Here is a 21,119-nt window from a genome sequence, read left to right on the forward strand (position 1 = left end):
TGCTGGTCTGTTTTCCATGCAGATGACTGCAGACTGAGTCTGTCGCTCGAGCCATGCTCATTGATTTCCTTTTAATGGATCAGTAGCTGCGAGGAATAACTTAAATTGGATTCACAGAAGCAACCATGTATGAAATCGGACGTGCCCCATTGATCGCCGGACTGAAAAAATAACATTGATTTAACAAGTACAGTGGCAGCGCCGAGGTGAGAGAACGGGGCTGGTTACAGAACAGGCTGAACCAAGAAAACCCTTTATACACTGAAAAGAATGACTGACCTGTGATCTGTAAAGTCAAAGCTGAGGACAATTAAAAGAGTTGGATCCCCACTATCAACCAGTGGCTGTTCGACGTGTTTTCAAAAGAAAATAAAATGATTTATTGATCGTCTAAAAAGTTGCAGATTCATGATCAGTCTAATTGATTAATTGCTATAGTATTCCATATGAATCACAGATGCTGCTGAAGTTACAGTCAGATCATTGGTGCCAACCCAGTGCACCACTTCTGTCCTGTGTGGGGATCAAACAAGTTTGCGGTGATTTAAGTTCAACCTGGACTAGGCATCAAATGAAACAGTGGAATATTTTGCAACACATTTCACCCCTAATGACTCAGCCGGTCCATCACACCGCTGCGAGGTAGATGGCAGCAGCACAGCACTGCTGCGGTATTGATTGTTTTTGCCTTTCACAGGCTATAACTTGTGAACAACCAGAGGAGGCAGGGGTCATTTGTTTTTGCTCAGTTTTCTACAACGGTGGAGACTGAAACTTCTGCCACTGTGACATTTAACCTTTGACAAGAGGAAACCCAGGATTAAAGATGATCTTGTAGGGTTATGATCAACAGCATCAGCAGCAATCTGGCAAAAGGCCGTTGTTACGTTTCATATCTGGGATGAACGGTAAGTTACTCATTTTAAAATAAATGACATTTTTAGAAGAAATCCATGTAATTTTATCTGATTAGTGAGCCAAATGTATTAGCTTGATAGAGAGCAATATTTTACTGTACTTTGTTGTAGGAAGACACTCATTTTTGAATAAGTTTCCTATTAACAACATCATAGATTATAATTATTGGTCTCTATTTGATTGTTTAGCTTGATTTAGGATGTCTAATGATTAACAATCACCAGTTTCACCAATATATCTGAAGGCGGCGGGGAGGCTAATTTCAACTACTTTAGATGTTTTTGAGTTTAGTTTTGCTGTTTAAAATATCAAAAAAAGAAGCCGCTGGCAAAAAGATGTAGTGTAGTAAAAAGTTTATATTTTGCTTCGAAATGTAGTGCAGGTCAAGTTTTAAGTGGCATAAAATGGAAATATTCAAACTACAAGTCGCTCCCAGCTCTCTTCAAGGACATGTTTGATGCACAGCAGGACAAACTTTCATGTTCATACCTGACATTAACTTTTATTTACCATCTCCACAACTATATTGTACTATTTTGCTCTTTAAAAAAATAACTGTATTCCTGTTTATAAAAAAAAAATGTAATCTAAGGATCTAAGGTGTAAATCTTGATTGTTTTTTACCCCACAATATGATATCAATTCTTTGGACACTGATATGATATTTGCAGATATGGCAAAATCTGCTACAATATGTTTTCCATTTGATTCAATTCAGGGGCCTTTGATAAAAAAAAAAAGAAACCCATAATAATTTAAATTGGTGAAGTCCAGTGAAGTTCAACTTTAAATTGACTTTGATCACACACGAAAAAACGACCTGTACACAAAAACATTGAACAAAAGTATCAAATGAATCATAAAATTAAGGCATATCTTAAAAATTATGGTATAGATTGATTTTTTCACTTTGCATCGATCACACTGAAATCATTAATCATTCAATCCATGTGTCGGTCTGGATCAGGGGATCGTTATGCCCCTACTACAGACCGATATATTATTTTTGGAATCAAACTCAGTTTCTGCCTCAAACATCCAGGATCAGTGTGCTATAGCAACAATCATAACTTAGATGTCTTCCTCCGTCATTGCAGCACTGCTCGTGTAAAAAATGGGAGACTGGAACTTCCTTGGAGGGATCTTGGAGGAGGTGCACATCCACTCCACCATGGTGGGAAAGATCTGGCTCACCATCCTGTTCATATTCCGGATGTTGGTGCTGGGCGTAGCGGCAGAAGACGTGTGGAATGACGAGCAGTCGGACTTCATCTGCAACACCGAGCAACCCGGCTGCCGCAACGTGTGCTATGACCAGGCCTTCCCCATCTCCCTTATCCGCTACTGGGTGCTGCAGGTGATCTTTGTGTCCTCGCCCTCCCTGGTGTACATGGGCCACGCCATCTACCAGCTCCGAGCTCTGGAGAAGGAGCGCCACTGCAAGAAGGTGGCTCTCCGTCGGGAGATGGAGGCGGTGGACGCCGAGCTGGTGGAGGTGCGGAGGAGGATTGAGAAGGAGATGAGGCAGCTGGAGCAGGGGAAGCTCAACAAAGCACCTCTAAGGGGGTCTTTGTTGTGCACTTACGTGGCCCACATTGTTACCCGCTCCTTGGTGGAGGTGAGCTTCATGATGGGTCAGTACATGATCTACGGGCACCGCCTGAGGCCTCTTTACAAGTGTGAGAGGGAGCCATGTCCGAACGTGGTGGACTGCTTCGTCTCCAGGCCCACTGAGAAAACCGTGTTCATGATGTTCATGCAGCTGATCGCCTGCATCTCCCTCTTCCTCAGCCTTCTAGAGATCATGCACCTGGGATTCAAGAAGATTAAGAAGGGCATCCTGGACTTCTACCCACACCTGAAGGACGATCTTGACGATTACTATGTCAACAAGTCAAAAAAGAACTCAGTCGTTCATCAGGTTTCCATGGGCACGTCTGTGGGTCGCAAGACTACCATTCCTACAGCACCGTGTGGATACACATTACTGCTGGAGAAGCAGGGTAACGGTCCTACATACCCTCTGCTTAGCGCCTCCTCTGCCTTCGTCCCAATACAAGGGGACCCTGGGGCAAAGCCAGACAGCCACAAAGACAGCAAGGAGGGAGTGCCGAGCCCAACAGAGCATAACAGCAACTCCAACAACACAAGCAGCGAGACCCGCTCTCCTCCTGCAGACAAACAGGAGGAGCCAGAGGAATCTTCACCCCATCATGAGGATATGGAGTGTGCACGCTCAGAGTATCCCACTCTGCCCGTGGCAGACACCTCCTCCTGCACGACACTGTCAGGCATTGGGAGGAAGCCACGGAGGGTCAGTCCACCGTGGAACTGCTCCACGCTGGTGGAGGGGAACGGCTCAGACAGTGGAGACTCCTACCACGGGAGCAACAGCATCAAGCTACGCAGCAGCTGTGTCGGCCCCCGAGCGAGGATGCTCTCAAAATCAGACATTAAGAGACCGAGCAGGTCCCAGAGTCCTGACTCTGCCGGGGAGCTGAGCTCTGTGTCTCGACATAGTCGTGAGAGTAACAGCCCCATCGCCACATCTCCCAACCGCCGGGTGTCGGCAGCGAGCAGTGGCAGCAGCCGACGAGCTCCGACTGATCTGCAGATTTAAACAACAGACTGTGTGCTCAGTGACAGAAACTCTAAATAGGATGTTTGGCTGCAAGTTATGTGAACGCTTTATTACTGCACTGTAACACATAAAAAAAAAACACAAACCCACTGCTATGAGGATTATACTCTTGAAAATACTCTTGTATTTAAAACGAACTTATGAACATTTTGTTTTTTCTTCACATTTACAGGTCTGTGGCAGAGACTCACAGGGACATTTACAGATTTGGCTGTACACAACCGTTCCATCTAAATGATTAGAGGGGAATGGAAAAATGACCCACGGATCTATAATGCTGTTTGAGGTTGCATAGTGCTGTTACGCAACCGGATAAAGCACCGCCTGATTAAATCCAACCCGTTCCAACATGTCTGAGAGTTCTTCAGCAAAAATATGAAAGCTAAAAATAGTTCAGTTCTCGATGACTCTGTCACAATGGAAAATTAGTGCTAAAAATCTTTGCGTTGGAAACTAGTTTTTTCTCATCGATCAATTTAATTTACCATCAAGCACATGAGCATCAAACTTGGAATTAATTTTTTTTATATTAAAAAACACTTTTTTACTTGATTGTCAGTCATGCTTTTGATATCAATTAAAATCTCTGAGAAACATTGAAGAAAATTCTATAAAAAAGTATGTAGTAATTCTTTAAAAAATAAATAAACATTTACAGTGTTTTCCCTGGGTTTGTGGAAAGTTTTAGTGCATGTGTTCAGCGGGGGATTTTGGAGAAAAAATGTTTTTGAATATAAAAAAATAGGGAATATCACAGCATTTTAGAGCATTATTATTACCATATCCGTGTACAAAAATTTCAGAAAGTTAGAGTGCATAATAATAATAATAATAATAACAAACAAAGAAGATTAATGATAAAAATTGGCTAAAGAAGTCCGCTGTAATTTTGTAAGTTTTGATGCTCTCCATTGATTTTACATTAATTCGGCCTTAGACTGGCGGGGAAAACCCTTCATTTATTTCAGGTAAATGATCGAGAATGGAAGGAGGGGGTCCGTTTGTAAACGAGGATATTGAGAGAATGACAAATGCCAAATGCTGAGAAAAACATTTTTATTTGTTGACAAAGCAAAAAGTTGCTTTGTGTTATATAACAAAAATAACAGTGATTGTTTGTGTTCACTGTACATCCACTATTATGTAATAAACATGTTTATATTCTTCAAAATGCTATTGTTTCAACTTTTTCCATCTTCTTCTCTCTTTTTTTTTTCAACCAAGAAAGCCGCCGTTGACTCCACCTTTCACTCTGCTGCTCCATTTTCAGGTGATGGTTCATATTGCATCAGCTGGAAAATGATATTAAGGCGTAGGTTAAAGGATACAGTAGGAGGTTATGTGTAAATTCAGACATATTTTACCAGCGTCTCACCCTGTTTTTCAGCTCTTTGTTCTCCTCCATGAGCAGGTTGAATTTCTGTTGCAGATCAGCCAGCTCCATGCGAAGGGCCTCAGCGTCTGCTGGCTCTGGACCAGTCGCGCCAAGGTGAAGCTTAATGAAACTGAGAAGGTGGTTAAAGCGAACGTGGGCTCTCAACATTCAGTCTACAGAAATCGTTCATTTTAACCATGCAAGATGGCCCAAGCTTAGAAAAGACACAATCAAACAACAGGGTTTCTTTCTGGGGCCGAGCATGTAAATAAATATAATTAGTTTGTTGCTCATGGACATCTACGCTCCCTTTAACTATACAAATATTCTGCCTACTGTATAATAGGGTATTCAAGGTTTTGAGACAGACAGCAACCCAGCAAAGTGCAATACATTGAAGCCCGGTTTGCTGGATTCAGTTATCTAGCAGGAGATTCAACAGTCACACTTTAAAATCAATGTCCAATCTGTTTCCACGTGGCACGTTTGTTCCCTAGAGGAAGGCAGCGCAGAAAACAGTGCACTCACAGACAGGCCACCTAAATAACAGCTAAACATACCAGAAATAGATCCACGGGGAAAAACACTGTGCTTCACAATCACTGGCAGATACACCCTCCAGTGGTTGTCCATGTTCCAAAGTACAATCTTATCTCCATTCGAGCTAGGATCGTCTCTGGCTACTGAATATGTCTGCAACAACACTCAGCTTTTCCGTGAATTATGTATAATATTATAATATTATGAGAATTGCCTTTGCATTTACAGGTTAAAGTGCATAAAGAGACATGTAATGACAGTGATTGAGTCTTTCCCATATCGGATGCCAGGTTAGCAAAACGGGAGCACTGCTTTCAGGTAAACAGTATCCTTGAAGAAAGCTTGGCCAAATAAATCTGGCATTTCTGGCAGGTTAATTAATGGGCAACATTCTATTTTGTCAAAGTATTTTTTTATCAGATTTACCAGCACTCAAACTAAAAAGCTGTTTGTCCTCATACAAACACATTATTTTATAGTCCAGAATGATCACTTCAGGCACAGACACCTTTTCGTTGCCGCAAAAAAGTTTTTATAAATCTGCACACATAAGAAAAGGATACTCCAGTGCGTTGTTGGGTTTGTCAGTCTCTTCATAAAGTGCCACTAAAACTGCAAAACAAAAATAAAATGGTAAAAAAAAGCGGAGCACATTTGTTTCACAGCATACAGTGAATACATATTTACACGCTAAATAATGCCTCTGAATTCCATGTTTGCCTACCGCTTGTTATGGTGTCAAGGACTCCAGATTTCTCCAGATATCTTCTGAACTGTTCTCGCTTCGATTCTGAGGCCTGAAACAGAAGACAATATCTGGGTTAAATAAATAAGCAACACATTTCTGACATGTTTTTCATAATGTGCGTTTGCGTTGTGGATTTGAGCTTAAAATAAGCAAAAGTAGCAAGAGGACACAGACGAAAACCTGAAGTGAGTTGCGTTCACTGCCTTGAGTTCGTCGCTATGATGCTAGCTAGCTAACTTTACCGTGTGAAAAAATAAATAAACAACGACAGATAGTATGCGCCGTATACTTACTTTGTAATGGGCCATGATACGACAACAGCTGTATAATTTGCCGGTGAAAAGAAAGGTAAAGTAGGCAGCGTTTACTAACTCCTGGCAGCAGGTTTGTGTGTTTGCTTCAGCCCACAACACACAGGAGGTCTACTGGTTACCATAACAACACATTAAAACGGTTGTAGCAGTGCGGAAATGCGTTTCATGCTAGCGCGGCGAGCTTTAAACTGTTAAATGAAGGCGCTTGAGTGAACACTTAGCAGCAGTTAACAGCAGATTTTAGCTTTTTTGGTACTTTTAATCATAGCTTTTGGAGGCTAACTCATCAGGACTTGACAGAGTGAGCAGTAACTGAAAGCTAACACGAGAGGAGGGCGGACCGGCCGTTGGTCAGCTGCTGAGACGTCACTTCCGCTTTACAGACTGACAAATCATACGAGCTCGCTGACGTCGCCGCGCAGCTTCTCTGATGATTTATAGATCGACGTTTCCTCACAGCGCTCTGCTCATGTGACCGTTTTTCTCTTACAGTGAAAATCAGCAACAACAACAGCACAGCTCATTTGTTGTCTCGCCGGCTAAGACATGACACAATTCCGCGAGGTCAATGTTTAATTCTCTTGACGTTCAGTACAACGGACCATGCTGCCTAAACCAAGTGTTTCTGACATATAAGCCGTTATAAGGTAAGCTGTATTTGACGAAACATCCATTAAAGTGCTCGTTGAATAGTAATAGCTAGGTAACTAACTGTTTGCTGACACTCATTGATCTGGTTAAGAAGGCAGCTCGGCTGTTTTTTCTTTATGTCATAGTTTTATTTGCATATGTCTAGTTAAAATGGAAACATCCACAGATAGTAGGTGACCTTCCTATCTTAAACCAGCTTGAAAATGTTCGCCCTGTAGGCAGTACAGGTTGCTGTGGTTTGCATGTCATCTATGATAACAGACATACTGCACTTTCCACTTGTTTGTTTGTTTGTTTCCACAGCTGTTAAAGGGGCACTATGTAGTTTTGGAGAATATTTGAATATTTACATAGAGACATTTATTTTTTTCCATAACTGAATGAAAAAGCTGTTCTCGAGGAAAATAACGTCTGCTGAACACCGTTTTAAGGTAGACAGGTGGCAGGGTCCGCCAATTATAAACAGTAAAACAGTATTAAAATTTTGTTGTCCTTTAAGGTCAGTTTGTTTGTTTAGTTTTTTTACACAGTCATTACACTGTCTTCTATAAAAGACATATTGCCCTTTAATCAACACTTGTTTGATTAGTTGTTAGTTGCCATTTATTTTTGCATTATTTAGCTGTATTTGTTACTATGTGGTGTGATCGGTTGGTCGGAATAGAATTAATGAGTCCATATTTGAATGATCAGTGAATAGTTGTAATATTCCAAGTCAAGCTACATAATTTCCACTTGTGTATTAGAGTTGTTAATCGCCATTACTTTTGCATTATCCAGTCATGTTTGACAATGTTGTGGTTAGTCGGTAAGTTGATTGTCAGTTCGCAATTTGATAATTGGTGATTCATTTAAAAGCTTGCAAATATTTGCTACTTAAATGCAACAAAAGGTAGAGAGTTTGTATTAGTTTATGTTTAATTTTATTGTAGATGGAATACTATGTTTTTTATGGTGTTAGTTTCACAAAATAATCTATTTAAAAACATTACTTTGGGCTTTGGTAACTTGTCTTGGCATTTTTAGTAATCTTGTCCCTTCAGTTAAAAAAAAAACCCTATCACACATTGATAAAGATATTAAATAATTGTTATAGGAAGTAGGTTTCAGCCTGATTTTTTTTTTTTAAATATATGTCAGTTTAAAACAAACACTCACTTTGTAAAAACTGACCTTTTCATCTCCAGTTCACCCCAAACTAGGAAGCAGAAAAAAGCAATGTAATGATATATAATACATTAATTGTTTCAGAAAAGAAGAGGTGATTGGGCTATTTGTCTAAGGACCTCATGATGGTCTCACACACACATAGTTGCACAGACATTCACATGCAGACATGGTTCACGTGGTAATGGCAAATAGTAAATGCTTTGTCATACATACAAACCCATCAGTTGGCATGACAGGGAATAATCAACTTTATTTGCATGAAATCCTTCAGACTAACTGATACAATGGGCTTTAAATCACTCAAATTGCTGAGAATTAAAGGAAAACACAAAAAAGAAAATGTGAGTAAGTCTTTGAGTGTGTGTGCATCAGGCCTGTCATGCCACAGCCCTGACAACAAAGAGTTTACAGAACTTCTGATGGCCACAAGGACTATTGGTAATGAGCAATGATCAGAGCAATGAATACCAATAGTCCTTGTGGCCATCAGAAGTTCTGTGCTCGAGGAATGCACGTGCTCGTGGGGATTTCAAAAGGTCAGAAGTATACTGAGGTGGCAGGTTCAAACATGCTGTAAACGTGTGGGCCAGTGAAATCTTAACATCAATGAAAGCAGATAAGAAAACAGTTTAGTCTTCAGTGACAAATTCAGTACAAACATGTTTTGCTGGCAGCTGCGTCTGCAACATATACCTAACAGATAAACTCCAGACAGAAATGAAAGGTTAACTTGAGGATGTGTTCCTTGGATACACACAACACTGACAATGTCTCACTGACTTGGGGAACTAGAAAGACAGATGAAAACCAACACTGAGGATTTATGACTATGTACATTTCCAGGTAGAGCAGTCTCTAATGAGAGCCACATATGTCATCCCACACAGCCAGTTTTTCTAGTTTGCTTTCCTTTTGTACTCAAACCGATGCTTGAAGGGTTAATTCGTTGGATATGCCTGGAATTTTACTTTAAAAAAAAAAAATGTTAAGTGAAATTATAGAATATGGAGAAACAGAAGTGTTTATATTATGTCGGATACGACTATATATTGTTTTGCTGAGGTTAGGATGCCAACCAGCGTGTTGCCTGCCAGGGATACTCCCCTCAGCTAATAGGGCCACTTACCTCCGTGGCTGAATGAGTTAGTTGCTAACAGTCAAAGATTACCACAGCAAAAAGTATAGAGAGCAGCAGTTAGTGCTTATGCTGCCTCCTATGATTTATATTCTTGAATATCCTTGAAAAGAATCCTGGAAAAGTGCTTAATTTTCAACATAATCTGGTGTTTCATCACTCATCACTCAATCTTTTCATAGTTAATATGATGTGATCCTGTCGTTGTATTTGTTTATCTCCTGCCATCGAAATGAGGAAAGAATTAAACAACATGCTCAAAACATAGAGTCAAAGTTAATATAAATGGCTGGTAAAATAACCAAAGTGGATGAAAGAAATTCTGTAAACTTTCTTTTTTGTAATTACATTTATAGTTACAATTAAGATGCGATGATGAAGGCTTTGAGAGTCTGGAAACTTTTGCTCTAGGTGCCTGGAAAGTGCTTGAAAAGAGTTTGAATCCCACTCTTAAAAAGCCGTACGGACCCTGTGACAAGCATCGGCCACTGTGTATCTAACATTTTACAGACAAAATGAGCAATCGCTTGATTGGTCAAAAGATCAGCAGATTAGGAATGCACTAACACACTCCGGTGTTGGTCTGGTATGTGCTGACAAACACATTTTTGCACAGACGCTTCAAAGCTGCAATTGCTTTTAGTCGAATGAACATTTGTGCACTAAGTATTAGAGCGTTGGGTAGTTTCCTTCAGCCAATACGTATTGACTTTACATGTGAAACCTGCTGAGGTTTACTGGAAAGATGATGATGTGAATGCTGTACAGTGATAATTTAAGGGTCATTCACCGTCACCATAACTGTTTATTGATGTGCAAACCATTACAAGCAGCTTCAGAGGATCTCTGTGCTTTCTTGTCCTGTCATGTACTGTGACGTGATAAGACTACAGCTCTGCTTTCATAAGAAATTCTCAACTTTTTGGTGTTGTAACTCTCAGCGGGGCCCCAAAATAGTTGTTGGATGATGGGAAAAAAATGGCATTATCATCACAGTGACACACAAAAATAGTTTTCTCAGTTCCTGATTAGCAGTCTTTAGAAAAAAGCGGCTCACGCTTTTCTGCTCTGAAGCAATAAACAGCAGCAAGTGTAAGAAATGAAACTCGGAAAGCTTTCACAGACAAATTCGCTGGATTGTTTTGTCTCAAGTTGGGACAGACTCATCCAATATTGGCAACGGGTGCCAATACTGATGTAATTCTCAAGGGATGATGCTGATATACTGATATTGGGGAGATGAAGGATTTGCAGATTAGACATTGCATTCTTTAAAAAGTTCTTTTTACTTTTAAAGTCTGTAGTAAATTCTACTCACTTGTTCAAACAGGAGAGACAAGTGAATTTAGATCATGCTTATGACAGCAGATCATATGTGATCATAGAGTCCTGTCAGAAAGCCTCTGACGCTTAGAAGGGAGAGGGAGATTTTATGATCAAGCAAGAAAAATCCCATCATGGTGGTGGTGGGGATGGCTGAGGACCCTGCTGAGACTAACAGACAGATGAAATAATGAAGCTGGTGGATCTGCATAGAATGGGCAGTGATGGGATGAAACAGAATAACAATGGATACGTTCATCGCTGCATGAAACCTTTTGGTAAGCAGGTGTTGTGTTGAACCAATGCCGCGGGTGGTTTCCTCAGTTCCTTAAAAGTTGGAAGTTTTTCCCAGACCACAGCAAAACCAGTGTTTAGTTTGAGTTTGACCTTTGTGTTTCATGACGACAGGTTCCAGTTCAATGAAGTACAAGCGATGAACACCCTCTAAAACTTCTCCATCATCTCCATCATTCCGCGTCCTGGTTCTGCAGTGGAGCCGCTCTGAGCATCAGTTACTCCTGTAAGATCAAACTCTTCCAACATCTTCGTCAAATCAGCAAGTATGTGTGTGTGCTAATGTGTGTGTGTGAGACTTCATTTAGTAAAAACCTGCTGGCTAACAGGGTTTATAGTCAAAAGTGCTGATGTGTTGTGTCACTTGACTTCTTGTATGTCCTCGCCTGTCATGTGTTTATCTCACATCCTCTTTGTGTTTGGGTGACTGTGTTTTTCTAATTAATGCCTTTGCATACCCCGCAGGTTTCCAGCACACCATGATTCAGTGACATCCTTTCACAGACGTAGTATTTCCCGGGTCAGCTGAGTACCATGACGACACCAAATGGCTACTCCATCAACTCAACCCGGTCCGACGAGAGCGAGGACGAGGAACCGCTCATCGAGAATGATGCAGGTGTGTTTATCTGTGTCGCAGGTGTTCAGAGTATTCAGTTCAGATTTAAAATTAAATACTACCATAAAGAGTGAGGTTTACCACCAGGAGTGGCATGACCGTGTCACCGTCAGGACCGAAGTGCTTTCATTAAAGTTCAACCTCAAGTGCGATTATACAACTGTTGCTAACAAAATATGAGACGTAATCAAATGTGTCCATGCTGTTGAGCAATAAACTCTCAAATTAATTGACTTCATGGGAGTGATATCTCTGTTTTGATGGAAAACAGAGAGTCATGTCAGATAGACATGTGAAATAAAACCCAGTTTACTATCCCAGTGAGAAGGCTGACCTGACCCTTAGTAACCACTTAGCAACGGAGACAATTTCTCATCATAATAATAGAAATGATAATAATGAACAACTTTATTTATATAGCACCTTATCAATTCATTGAATAATGATAATGATTATTATAATAGTAATATACCCTGGGGATATTATATGTCTGGTACAAACAAAGATATTCTCATTTCAGCTACTTAAGATATTGATGTAATAAGTTGAATACACAGTGAAGTACTTTTCTATCGTTGTTGCCTATTCTACTGATGACCGAACCAGTTTTTGACACTTTTTGATGTTTTTCTCTGTTTTATTTAATGTAACCATCGACAAAAACAATCCAAATATTGTGATTTGCAGTGAAGCTATGAAGAAGCTAAGCTATCTCTGCTTATATATCTTTTTTATTGAAGCAATCTCGGCTTCTGTTTACAAACTGGAAAAGGTGTTTATAGTAATGACTGCTGCGCAATAATCTGCTACTCACCTTCTCATTATGTAGTTGGCAGGTCTGTCATTCTGGTTAGTCAGCGTGTTCCTCAGGTCACACATCAGCACGTCACTGGTTAGAGATTGCCTGTTATGTAATAACTTGATGAGGGAGCTGAGCATCAGATGTTGTAGTTAAACTGATGGTACTCTGAATCATGTGCTTCTGACATAAAGACAGAGAAAGACAGTAGAGTTAGCTCTTACTCTGTTAGGATTCAGACACAGTTAAGAATAAAATGTTTACGTATATCCAGATTCATTCAAGAGAGAACATTTGGAAGCTACTGTTACTTACTAGTTGATTGACAGGTCTTAATACGTGGATGAACACAAAGCACAACAAAGTATATGTTGTAAAACATTTTCATACATTTAGAGAAATAACATACATGATATAGACACTGAAATAAATACAAAAATGAGGGATACGAGCTACAAGAAGAGAAGATTTAAAATCTAATACACAAACATTTTAACCGATAGATACAATAAGCAGGCAAATTAGATAAAATCAGTGCAGCTTTCTGATAAAAGTATGTTTTTAGAAGTGAATTAAATGACGACACTGACTCAGACAGCCTTTTGTCCTCGGCAGGGTTAGGGTTAGATGATGGCAGAAGTTCTGTCCCCTTTAGAGGAAGGGAGTGAGAGTGGATGTCTATCAAAATTAAAAGGCTAGACACACAAACGTTTGTGAGTGATCAAGAGACTTCCCCATGTTATTCTCAAAGCAAGAAGGAAAGTGAATGTGAAAGTGCTAATTTTAAGTATAATTTTAGTCAAATCTTTTTAAATATCGTTGGGTTTTTTTTCAGATATATAAATGCGTTTTAAGAAGTAGCACTTTAAAAAGAAGGATAACTTTCTCAGCCCATAAAGAAACACACTCCATGTTAATATTGTTTTCTATTTGAACAGCCCATCCACAGTGCTGCTCGGCCCGCCTCAACCTGGCCGTCCTGATGAGCCTCGGCTTCGCCGTGGTCTACGCTCTGCGGGTCAACCTCAGCGTTGCCATGGTCGTCATGGTGAACACAACTGACCCTGAACCAGCCAAGAACAGCACCGTCTTCCACGCTTGTCCACTGCAACCAGGGACAGAAAACACTAGTGATCATTTCACACAACCTGCCGGGGTAACACAATTTCAAAACATTTTTATTATCAAGATATCATGTTGTCAGTCAGTTTGTGTCTTTGAAATGAAGTTTATAAATTTATTATAAAGACATACTGTAACACAACCTCTGTGACAAGATTAGAACCGGGCCTTTGTTGAAAACTCAACTTAAATCAGATGTAAAATACCTCCTCTCTCCGTCCTCTTCTCCCAGGTCCCTCAGTATCCGTGGGACTCTGAGACTCAGGGCTGGCTGCTGGGAGCCTTCTTCTTTGGCTATCTGTGCACACAGATCCCGGGCGGCTACCTGGCGGGTCACTATGGTGGGTCTATCTTCTTGGGTTTGGGTGTTCTGGGCACCGCTGTCCTCACCCTGCTCACCCCTCTGGCTGCCCAGATGGGATCATACTGGCTGTTTGCACTACGAGCGCTGGAGGGCTTTGGAGAGGTGAGAGTGTGTTGCACCTGAAAATTAGCATACTATGTTACCTTTAACAAGCTAAATATTAAAATGTTAAACTTAATATCTTATTGTAGAGGAGATCTTTAATCTCCTGTCTGACTTCCTGCCTCCATGTTTCCTCTCCAGGGTGTGACGTTCCCGGCCATGATGGCAATGTGGGCTCGGTGGGCTCCTCCGATGGAACGCTCTCGCCTGATGGCCCTGTCGGGATCTGGGTCCAACTTCGGAGCCTTTTTGGCTCTGCCGCTTACCGGGTACATCTGCCAGACGTTAGGCTGGCCCGCTGTCTTCTACATCTGTGGTGAGGGAGGGAAACACAAACCCAAATACAATCAACACACTCACGTACATCATCACACACTTTAGTCTCTCAGAACCGAGGCTACACAGAAGTAACGCTTTGACAATTCTCCGTGGGATTTTAAAGTAACGTGCACCTCTTTGCACAATGCATGTACAGCAGCGTGACGCTCTGCTAACCTCAAGCTTTTACTGAATACTAGCACCGTCCCTTCAATTATTCACCTGCTTTTTGCAATAAAAGATTTAACTATCTCCGTGTGTCTCATTCAGGAGGCGCCGGCTGCGTCTGGTCGATCTTCTGGTTTGCTTTAGTATCCGATGACCCTCGCACCCATCGCCGTATCAGCGAAGAGGAGAGAGATTACATCATAAACTCCATCGGACCTCAGGTACGTATGAAACATTAACAGTCATGTATTGCACGTGTCTTGCTCTACATTTCCTATCGCGTAGCTGGAAATGAGGAACATAAGGGGAAAACCGCAAAATATAAAAGGAAACATCTAAACCAAAAAACCCAAACCATGAAGACTGATAACTGAGTCTGGCTGTGAGTCAGAGAGCGAGAATGAAAGTTTCAGATGTAATGAAACTGAGTGTTACGTCACTCTTCTGTTCCACCTCTTCTGTGTTATTTTGAAGTTCCCTCTCATACTTCCTTTTTCCAGTTCCCTCACTCTTCTTTCTCTTTTATTACATTCTCTCCCCCCGCAGCTGTCGTTTTGAATTTAGTTGTAAATGTTTTAAATGCAAAGATGATGTCGGGTCAATATGCCTTAAAAAAACGAAAGCATGGAACAGAATCATCTTTTCTTTCTTAAACCTCGATCACAGCTTCCGTGTCCACGTATGTGAATAACAAGGGGCAATGTAAACCGGAGCAAATTTTTTGAATTCTCTTTTTTATGGTGTAATAATATCAATGAAAAAATCAGTTGTGGTTATTGGATGTTTCTGTCATTTATGTGTCGTGTTTTTAAAGATGTTGTCATATTAACCTGAACTGAACCTGCAGGGCACAGGTCACGGCTGGTCCGTTCCCCTGGTGCCCATGCTGCTGTCGGGCCCTCTGTGGGCCGTCATCCTTTCCCAGATGTGTTCCAACTGGTCCTACTACACCCTGCTCACCTCCCTGCCCACCTACATGGACCTCATCTTGCACTTTGACCTACAATCGGTGAGGATTCGATGTGTTTGTGTCTCTGTTTCATGTAAAAAATAAAAACAAACTGTAGTGACGTCGATGGTGGCTCAGTTTCTTTCCAACATCTCTGTCCTTTTGTCTCTTTCCAGAACGGTTTCCTCTCCGCGCTGCCGTACCTCGGTGCCTGGATAGTCTCGAACCTGTCAGGTGTTGCAGCGGACTACCTTATCGAGAGGAGGGTATACAGCGTCACCGTCGTCCGTAAGCTCTTTACTATCTTGGGTAAGGAAACCTTTCTAATACCAATGTTTACAGACATACATACATTTATTAGTTGGAGACTAAAAACATTTGACAACATTTAATGTCTTACACGTTGTTAAATGGAGTATTGCTGCCCTCTTGTGGTGTAGATCCTGTTTTTTAAATTGAAGTGACACAAATGAGTGAACAGACCACATTAAATGTCATTCAAGTCAGGTGTTACAACTAAATACTGAAAGACAAAGAGAACCAGTGGTATCAGTGATATTTACTGGCGTCTCCTCTCGTCTCTGCAGGTCTGTTACCGGCTGCTGGTTGCCTCATGGCGGTGAGTTACGTGGGCTGCGACCACATCCTCACCATCACCTTCCTCACGCTCTCCACGTCCATAGGAGGGATCACCGCTGCCGGAATCTATATGAACCAAATAGACATCGCTCCTCGGTGGGTGTTGCCGTCCGAACCATTGACCTTCTCAGAAATTCAGTCTTTTTAATTCCCCAAAGGTCCAAAGGGATAACTTCACATGTGTGTTTTGTCTGGACCAGCTGCCCAAAATCCAAAGATATTCAGGTTTAGAATGATAAGACATGTTCGTACATTTGAAAACCAGAGCGTGTTTTCTAACACTCAGGCACATGGATAGTACTGTGGTGATGTGGATAAGTTTCAATAAGATCACCCAGTTCTGGTCCCACTGACTCGTAAACTAAAACTGTGACACATAAAGTACAACTGACACACTAAACTAAATCGAGCAACGATGAAATAACGTACATTATATCAGTCGTACATTTCGAGCTGATAACTTACGCTCTCACTGTCTTTGTATTTTAAATAAATTCTGAAGAATATTATCTCCTCTCTCCTGCAGGTATGCTGGATTCCTTCTGGGATTCACCAACACATTTGGGACCATTCCTGGAGTCTTGGCACCGATTGTTACAGGATACTTTACTGAAGATGTAAGTCTCTAAAAAGTACTTCACGTGTCATCAGTAGAAAAGAAAAACTTTCCTTGACAGCCTCTGAGATCCTTTGTTGATTTGAATAGACAACCAAACTCTTGACAAACTGAATTTCTATCTTTTGTTGTTTATTGCTGAATAGACACCTTTACTCTCTACACAGACTTTTTCTTGACATCAGTGATTATGAGAGTTACAGCGTTACTGTACATAACAGGTCAGTGAAGTAGTGCACCACTGATGTCTCTTCTTCCTCTTCTGTGGCTGTCAGCACACCCTGGCAGGCTGGAGGAAGGTGTTCTGGTTGGCGGCCGGGATCAACGCCGGCGGCGCTCTCGTCTACGCCATATTCGGCAGCGGGAAGATCCAGCCGTGGGCCATCACGGAGGAGGACAGAGCGGAAGCTGAGAAAAAGAGGAGCAGGTCTATCTCCGCCTGAAACACGAATGAAACACAAACTGAAGCGGCAGACGTTGCACAGCTTTAAAAGACATTTTAAGCCAGTGTACAAAAAAAAACTGACTTAGAGGACTACCTCTGTAAATTGAAGTATACATTTAGGAGATATTTGAGGTATTCACACTTAAGGAATATGAAGAGCATGAGAGTTGTACCTGCATTTAAATAACTGGACCAGGATCGTTTGATCAAGACTCATTTACCTGTGTTTTTTACAGTGTTTGAAGAGTTTTATATCAAATATATGCACCTATGTTTCTACAGTAATTCCAACAAACACATAATAAAGGATTTTAGAGCAGTTTTACACATCAGAATTTTAATTATGGCACTTTTTTTTTAAGTTAGTGGGAGACAGCAGACGGTTGAAAACACTTCGTCAACACCTGCTGGATATTCACTGCCTTTACCGATCAGGAAGATGTGATTGCTTTTACTCTTGTTCTGTTTCCTGTCGTCGAATGTCACATCCTGTAACTCTAGTAGTATTACATCCTGATGTGATGTTTGCGTTATATAATACATGGACTTTACGGTACCTCAGGTTAGACCAAAACAAATCAAATTATGTGATTTCTTTTTAGGAAGCTTTTTCTTCAGAGCAGGATTTTGGTGCTGCTTGGTTTTCTGACCACTTCTGGGCTGAAGAAGCACTTTTCACATATAAAAATACACCAAAAGCCTTATATTTTATAACAGTGCCAGCATTTCTTGGAGATGGTTTTCATTCAGTCTTCGAAAAGCCACGGTTCTTTAGTTTCTTCCACAAACCAAAGCAACTCCTACTGCCAGGGTTTGAGTATTCGTAGTTAAAGTGCCACGAGGTCTGACCTGCTTTTCGCGTGAATTTGCAGTGTTTTTAATTGTTTCTCTGAGTTCACTACCTGTGTTTCATAATTCCCTCAACTACAAGAATCATTCTTTTTTCATGGAAAATGTATGTTTGCAATTTCATCAAACTGTGATTGTAAAAGATATGTTTTTTTGTTTGTTTGTTTTTTTGAACGGATGCAATAATTTATTTGCCTTGTCAGTGCTTTGACGATGTGTGTTGTTGTACAAAAGTGTTGAAAGTGTTTATGTAGTACTACTTGTTTATTGAACAAACGAAACTTGACCCTTTATCAAGTTTGGTTTACAAAGCAAAACTAAAATCTGTGGAATCTAGGTTGAGTCATTTGTCCCATTCTTTCCGTCGACACTATTGTGTTTTTACAGATTGTTGTAATCTTGTTGTCAACTACAGGAAGCAAAGTTAGACAAAGAGGCAAAAACCTCCATCTAAATGTTTCTGAATGTGACTGAACTAATCCTGTCGGGGTGATGTCTGTTTGCTGCCGGGTGACACAAACATATTTCTATGTTTTGTGTCTTTATTTGAATGTTGCAGATTCAAAGTGTCCCATCATAGCTAACAAAACGCAAAAGTCTTAAGTGGAGCAGCATAAAGCTAGGTCCAGATCCCTCCAGCACAACCACACAACCACGCCTAAAATAACACAAACTCCTCCAGGTTTCATATCACTGTTTAACAGTTTGCCTTCATAATCTTATGATGACGAAATTTGGTTAGTTTTTGACCTAAAAACTACCAAATTGACTCTAAAAACTTAAGAATCTGCTTCAGACATCTCTGGTAGAACACTTAGAGATACAAGTCCTCAGTGTCGACGTCTGTTTTGTTTTTGCTTACAGTCACAACATTGTATTTCCTCCTGGAGGGCAGCTCTGTGTTTACTCTGTCTGCAGAGGTTGTGTAAATTTCTCTGAGTAAACACTCTGTCTTGTCCAAGTCGATACCACAGGACCTGACTTTATGTACTTTTTCACTGGATTTTGAACACAGTCAGCTATAAATACCCCGGCAAAGGGCAACTATATAAACTTTATTCAATCAGGAAGTCACATATGGATCAAGACCAGGAAATAATAAGGACGATGTTAATGCTAATGACATTAACTTCATTACATTTTTCACGTAATATACATAAAAGCAAAGTAATGCATTGTATGTGTAATACAAAATGTATTCACGTTGACTCAGCATGATAGAAATACTTTGCATTAAATGATATACATTATGCAGAACTTATGTACATTGTATGTGTTAATGAAATACATAAAGTCAATGTTTTAGGGAAATAAGTTTTTTGAGTGCAGAAATTTAGAAATAAGTCATTAAAAAACCCTATCTGTATGATACAAATACATATAATGTACATAAATGTGTTGAAAAACATTTATAATGACAACGGCCTGACAGAATAGCTGCATAATTAACAAATAAACGAATTCTGTCCTCGGCGTAGGTATAAAAAGAATAATAAATACAGCCATATTATGTAAAACAGTCACACCAAAAGTCAATAAAACCTCTCACCAAAGTTTTTGAAATGTCATATTGATGCTAATGTGTCAAGTTGGAGTCGATCCTGTAAATTACTCCAGATAAATGAGGGCCATTTATTTGAAAGCTGCCCTTCCACCAGATCTTTGGCTGTTTAAAGGCACTTAATTCCTCCCTGCAGCCACTGGATGGCACAAGAAACTAAATACAAGCAGTGATCTCAGGATAGTCAGAATGGAAAAAAGCAAAATCACATTAAAAAAAGTATAAGATAAAGACACACAAAACATTTTGGATAACATTTCAACATAGTCTTGCATGTTAAAAAGGGATACTTTAAGACAAAACACTTCATTCAGTCAAACTTTTAAACACTTTTGAGATGATTTACTATATTTAGTCTATAGAATTAATCCTATTAGCATATTTAGCATTACAAATGTATCCCTATAATCTTTATAAATGAATGAACCACAGAGAAATATATCAGACAACAAGTTGGGTAGTCATTAATCCACAGAAACAGAAAGTGGGTACAGACTTGTGTTTGTACTTATATGTAGGCTTAATTATTGATTACTTTACTACTTTATTTCCCTCATTGTAGTTACGTAAGTGGAACAGAGACGTGTGTCCTGTTTGAAATCATCTAACTCAACACTGACACATGCCTCACAGTTGGCTAACAGGGTGTAGGTCTTGTTGCCAGGTTGGTGTTGAAGCTTGCATCAGATTTTTGACGAATGACCCGGAAGTTCACGATGAATTGGGTGCGGTGTAACGGGATTTACCTTCCCCCTTCTTGATACTCACATGTCCTCCTAGTATTTAATTCCACTCGCTGGTTCTATAATCCATTGAAAATTCACTCTTTCTTCTTTAAATTACTCATCTTAATATTCTTTAATTTTAATTTAAGGTGGCTCAATTCAATTTTTATTTTCTTTTTTTTTAAACGGCGGGTTTATTAGGATATTTACAGTCAAACCAACGGATTTGTACAACAGCTAGCTAGCTTAGAGCTTTAATTATCATGTGAATCTTCAGCTAGCTGCTTCACCAGCTAAATTTCACGTTTATTGTGTGAATGTTTGCATCATACTCGGCCTTTCGAGACTATAAAAGAACAAAGTGACGTCAATGTATTTTTAAAACTCAAACAAGCTTTATTTCTAAGTTAAATCAGTGTTACCGTGGAAGCTAGCTGGCTAGCATTAGGTCATGCTATCATTGTGTGACTCACTCTTGCCAATGAATGTTTGATGACAGTGCTGTTATGTGACTGTCCTGCAGGAGCAAATATACACTCCATGCTTGTAGAATACATTATTAAAGCTAAAGAACGCCTTGCATACAACATGCAGAGCCTTTATTCTGCACATAGAAGATTCATTTACCCCCTGCAGGATGTCACTCTTCATAAAACAGCAGTAGGATGTTCTTTTTATACACCTATATTTCAATAAAACATAGCTCAGACGTTTGTCTCACTATTTTTTTTCAT

At 40.2% G+C, this 21,119-nt stretch overlaps 3 protein-coding genes across 4 annotated transcripts; 2 read left to right on the top strand and 1 right to left on the bottom strand.

Moving 5' to 3' along the window:
• Positions 1–665: 665 nt before the first annotated feature.
• gja9b (gap junction protein alpha 9b) lies at positions 666–4,728 on the top strand. The gene is made up of 2 exons (XM_030412584.1): positions 666–908; positions 2,016–4,728. The coding sequence occupies exon 2, from the start codon at positions 2,033–2,035 to the stop codon at positions 3,536–3,538; it is 1,506 nt and encodes a 501-aa protein (XP_030268444.1). The 5' UTR covers positions 666–908; positions 2,016–2,032; the 3' UTR covers positions 3,539–4,728.
• Positions 4,599–6,908, bottom strand: mycbp (MYC binding protein). The gene is made up of 5 exons (XM_030412585.1): positions 6,516–6,908; positions 6,199–6,271; positions 6,038–6,086; positions 4,935–5,064; positions 4,599–4,851 (listed from the first exon to the last, which is right to left on the bottom strand). Exons 1-5 carry the CDS (start codon positions 6,528–6,530, stop codon positions 4,807–4,809), a joined length of 312 nt encoding a protein of 103 aa, XP_030268445.1. The 5' UTR covers positions 6,531–6,908; the 3' UTR covers positions 4,599–4,806.
• Positions 6,909–6,915: 7 nt separating this feature from the next.
• LOC115579091 (sialin) lies at positions 6,916–18,435 on the top strand. Of its 2 annotated transcripts, none has more exons than XM_030412582.1 (12): positions 6,916–7,183; positions 11,224–11,335; positions 11,575–11,728; positions 13,466–13,683; positions 13,882–14,115; positions 14,257–14,431; positions 14,704–14,822; positions 15,449–15,610; positions 15,727–15,859; positions 16,138–16,285; positions 16,716–16,806; positions 17,081–18,435. In XM_030412582.1, the coding sequence occupies exons 3-12, from the start codon at positions 11,644–11,646 to the stop codon at positions 17,246–17,248; spliced, it is 1,533 nt and encodes a 510-aa protein (XP_030268442.1). In that variant the 5' UTR covers positions 6,916–7,183; positions 11,224–11,335; positions 11,575–11,643; the 3' UTR covers positions 17,249–18,435. The 2 variants fall into 2 exon arrangements, with proteins under 2 accessions (XP_030268442.1, XP_030268443.1); XM_030412583.1 differs by having other exon boundaries at positions 6,936–7,183; positions 11,224–11,375.
• Positions 18,436–21,119: the final 2,684 nt, after the last annotated feature.

Source organism: Sparus aurata, chromosome 3 (genome assembly GCF_900880675.1).
Source record: "Sparus aurata chromosome 3, fSpaAur1.1, whole genome shotgun sequence".
Taxonomy (NCBI): Eukaryota; Metazoa; Chordata; class Actinopteri; order Spariformes; family Sparidae; genus Sparus; species Sparus aurata.

Coding starts and splice junctions, on each gene's coding strand:
- LOC115579091 (XM_030412582.1), top strand. CDS start 11,644: ATGACGACACCAAATGGCTACTCCATCAACTCAACCCGGTCCGACGAG. Junction 13,684..13,881: donor ATTTCACACAACCTGCCGGG/GTAACACAATTT, acceptor CTCTTCTCCCAG/GTCCCTCAGTATCCGTGGGA. Junction 15,860..16,137: donor TAAGCTCTTTACTATCTTGG/GTAAGGAAACCT, acceptor TCGTCTCTGCAG/GTCTGTTACCGGCTGCTGGT.
- gja9b (XM_030412584.1), top strand. CDS start 2,033: ATGGGAGACTGGAACTTCCTTGGAGGGATCTTGGAGGAGGTGCACATC.
- mycbp (XM_030412585.1), bottom strand. Junction 5,065..6,037: donor AAACCCAACAACGCACTGGA/GTATCCTTTTCT, acceptor CCACCTTCTCAG/TTTCATTAAGCTTCACCTTG. Junction 4,852..4,934: donor ACAAAGAGCTGAAAAACAGG/GTGAGACGCTGG, acceptor ATCATTTTCCAG/CTGATGCAATATGAACCATC.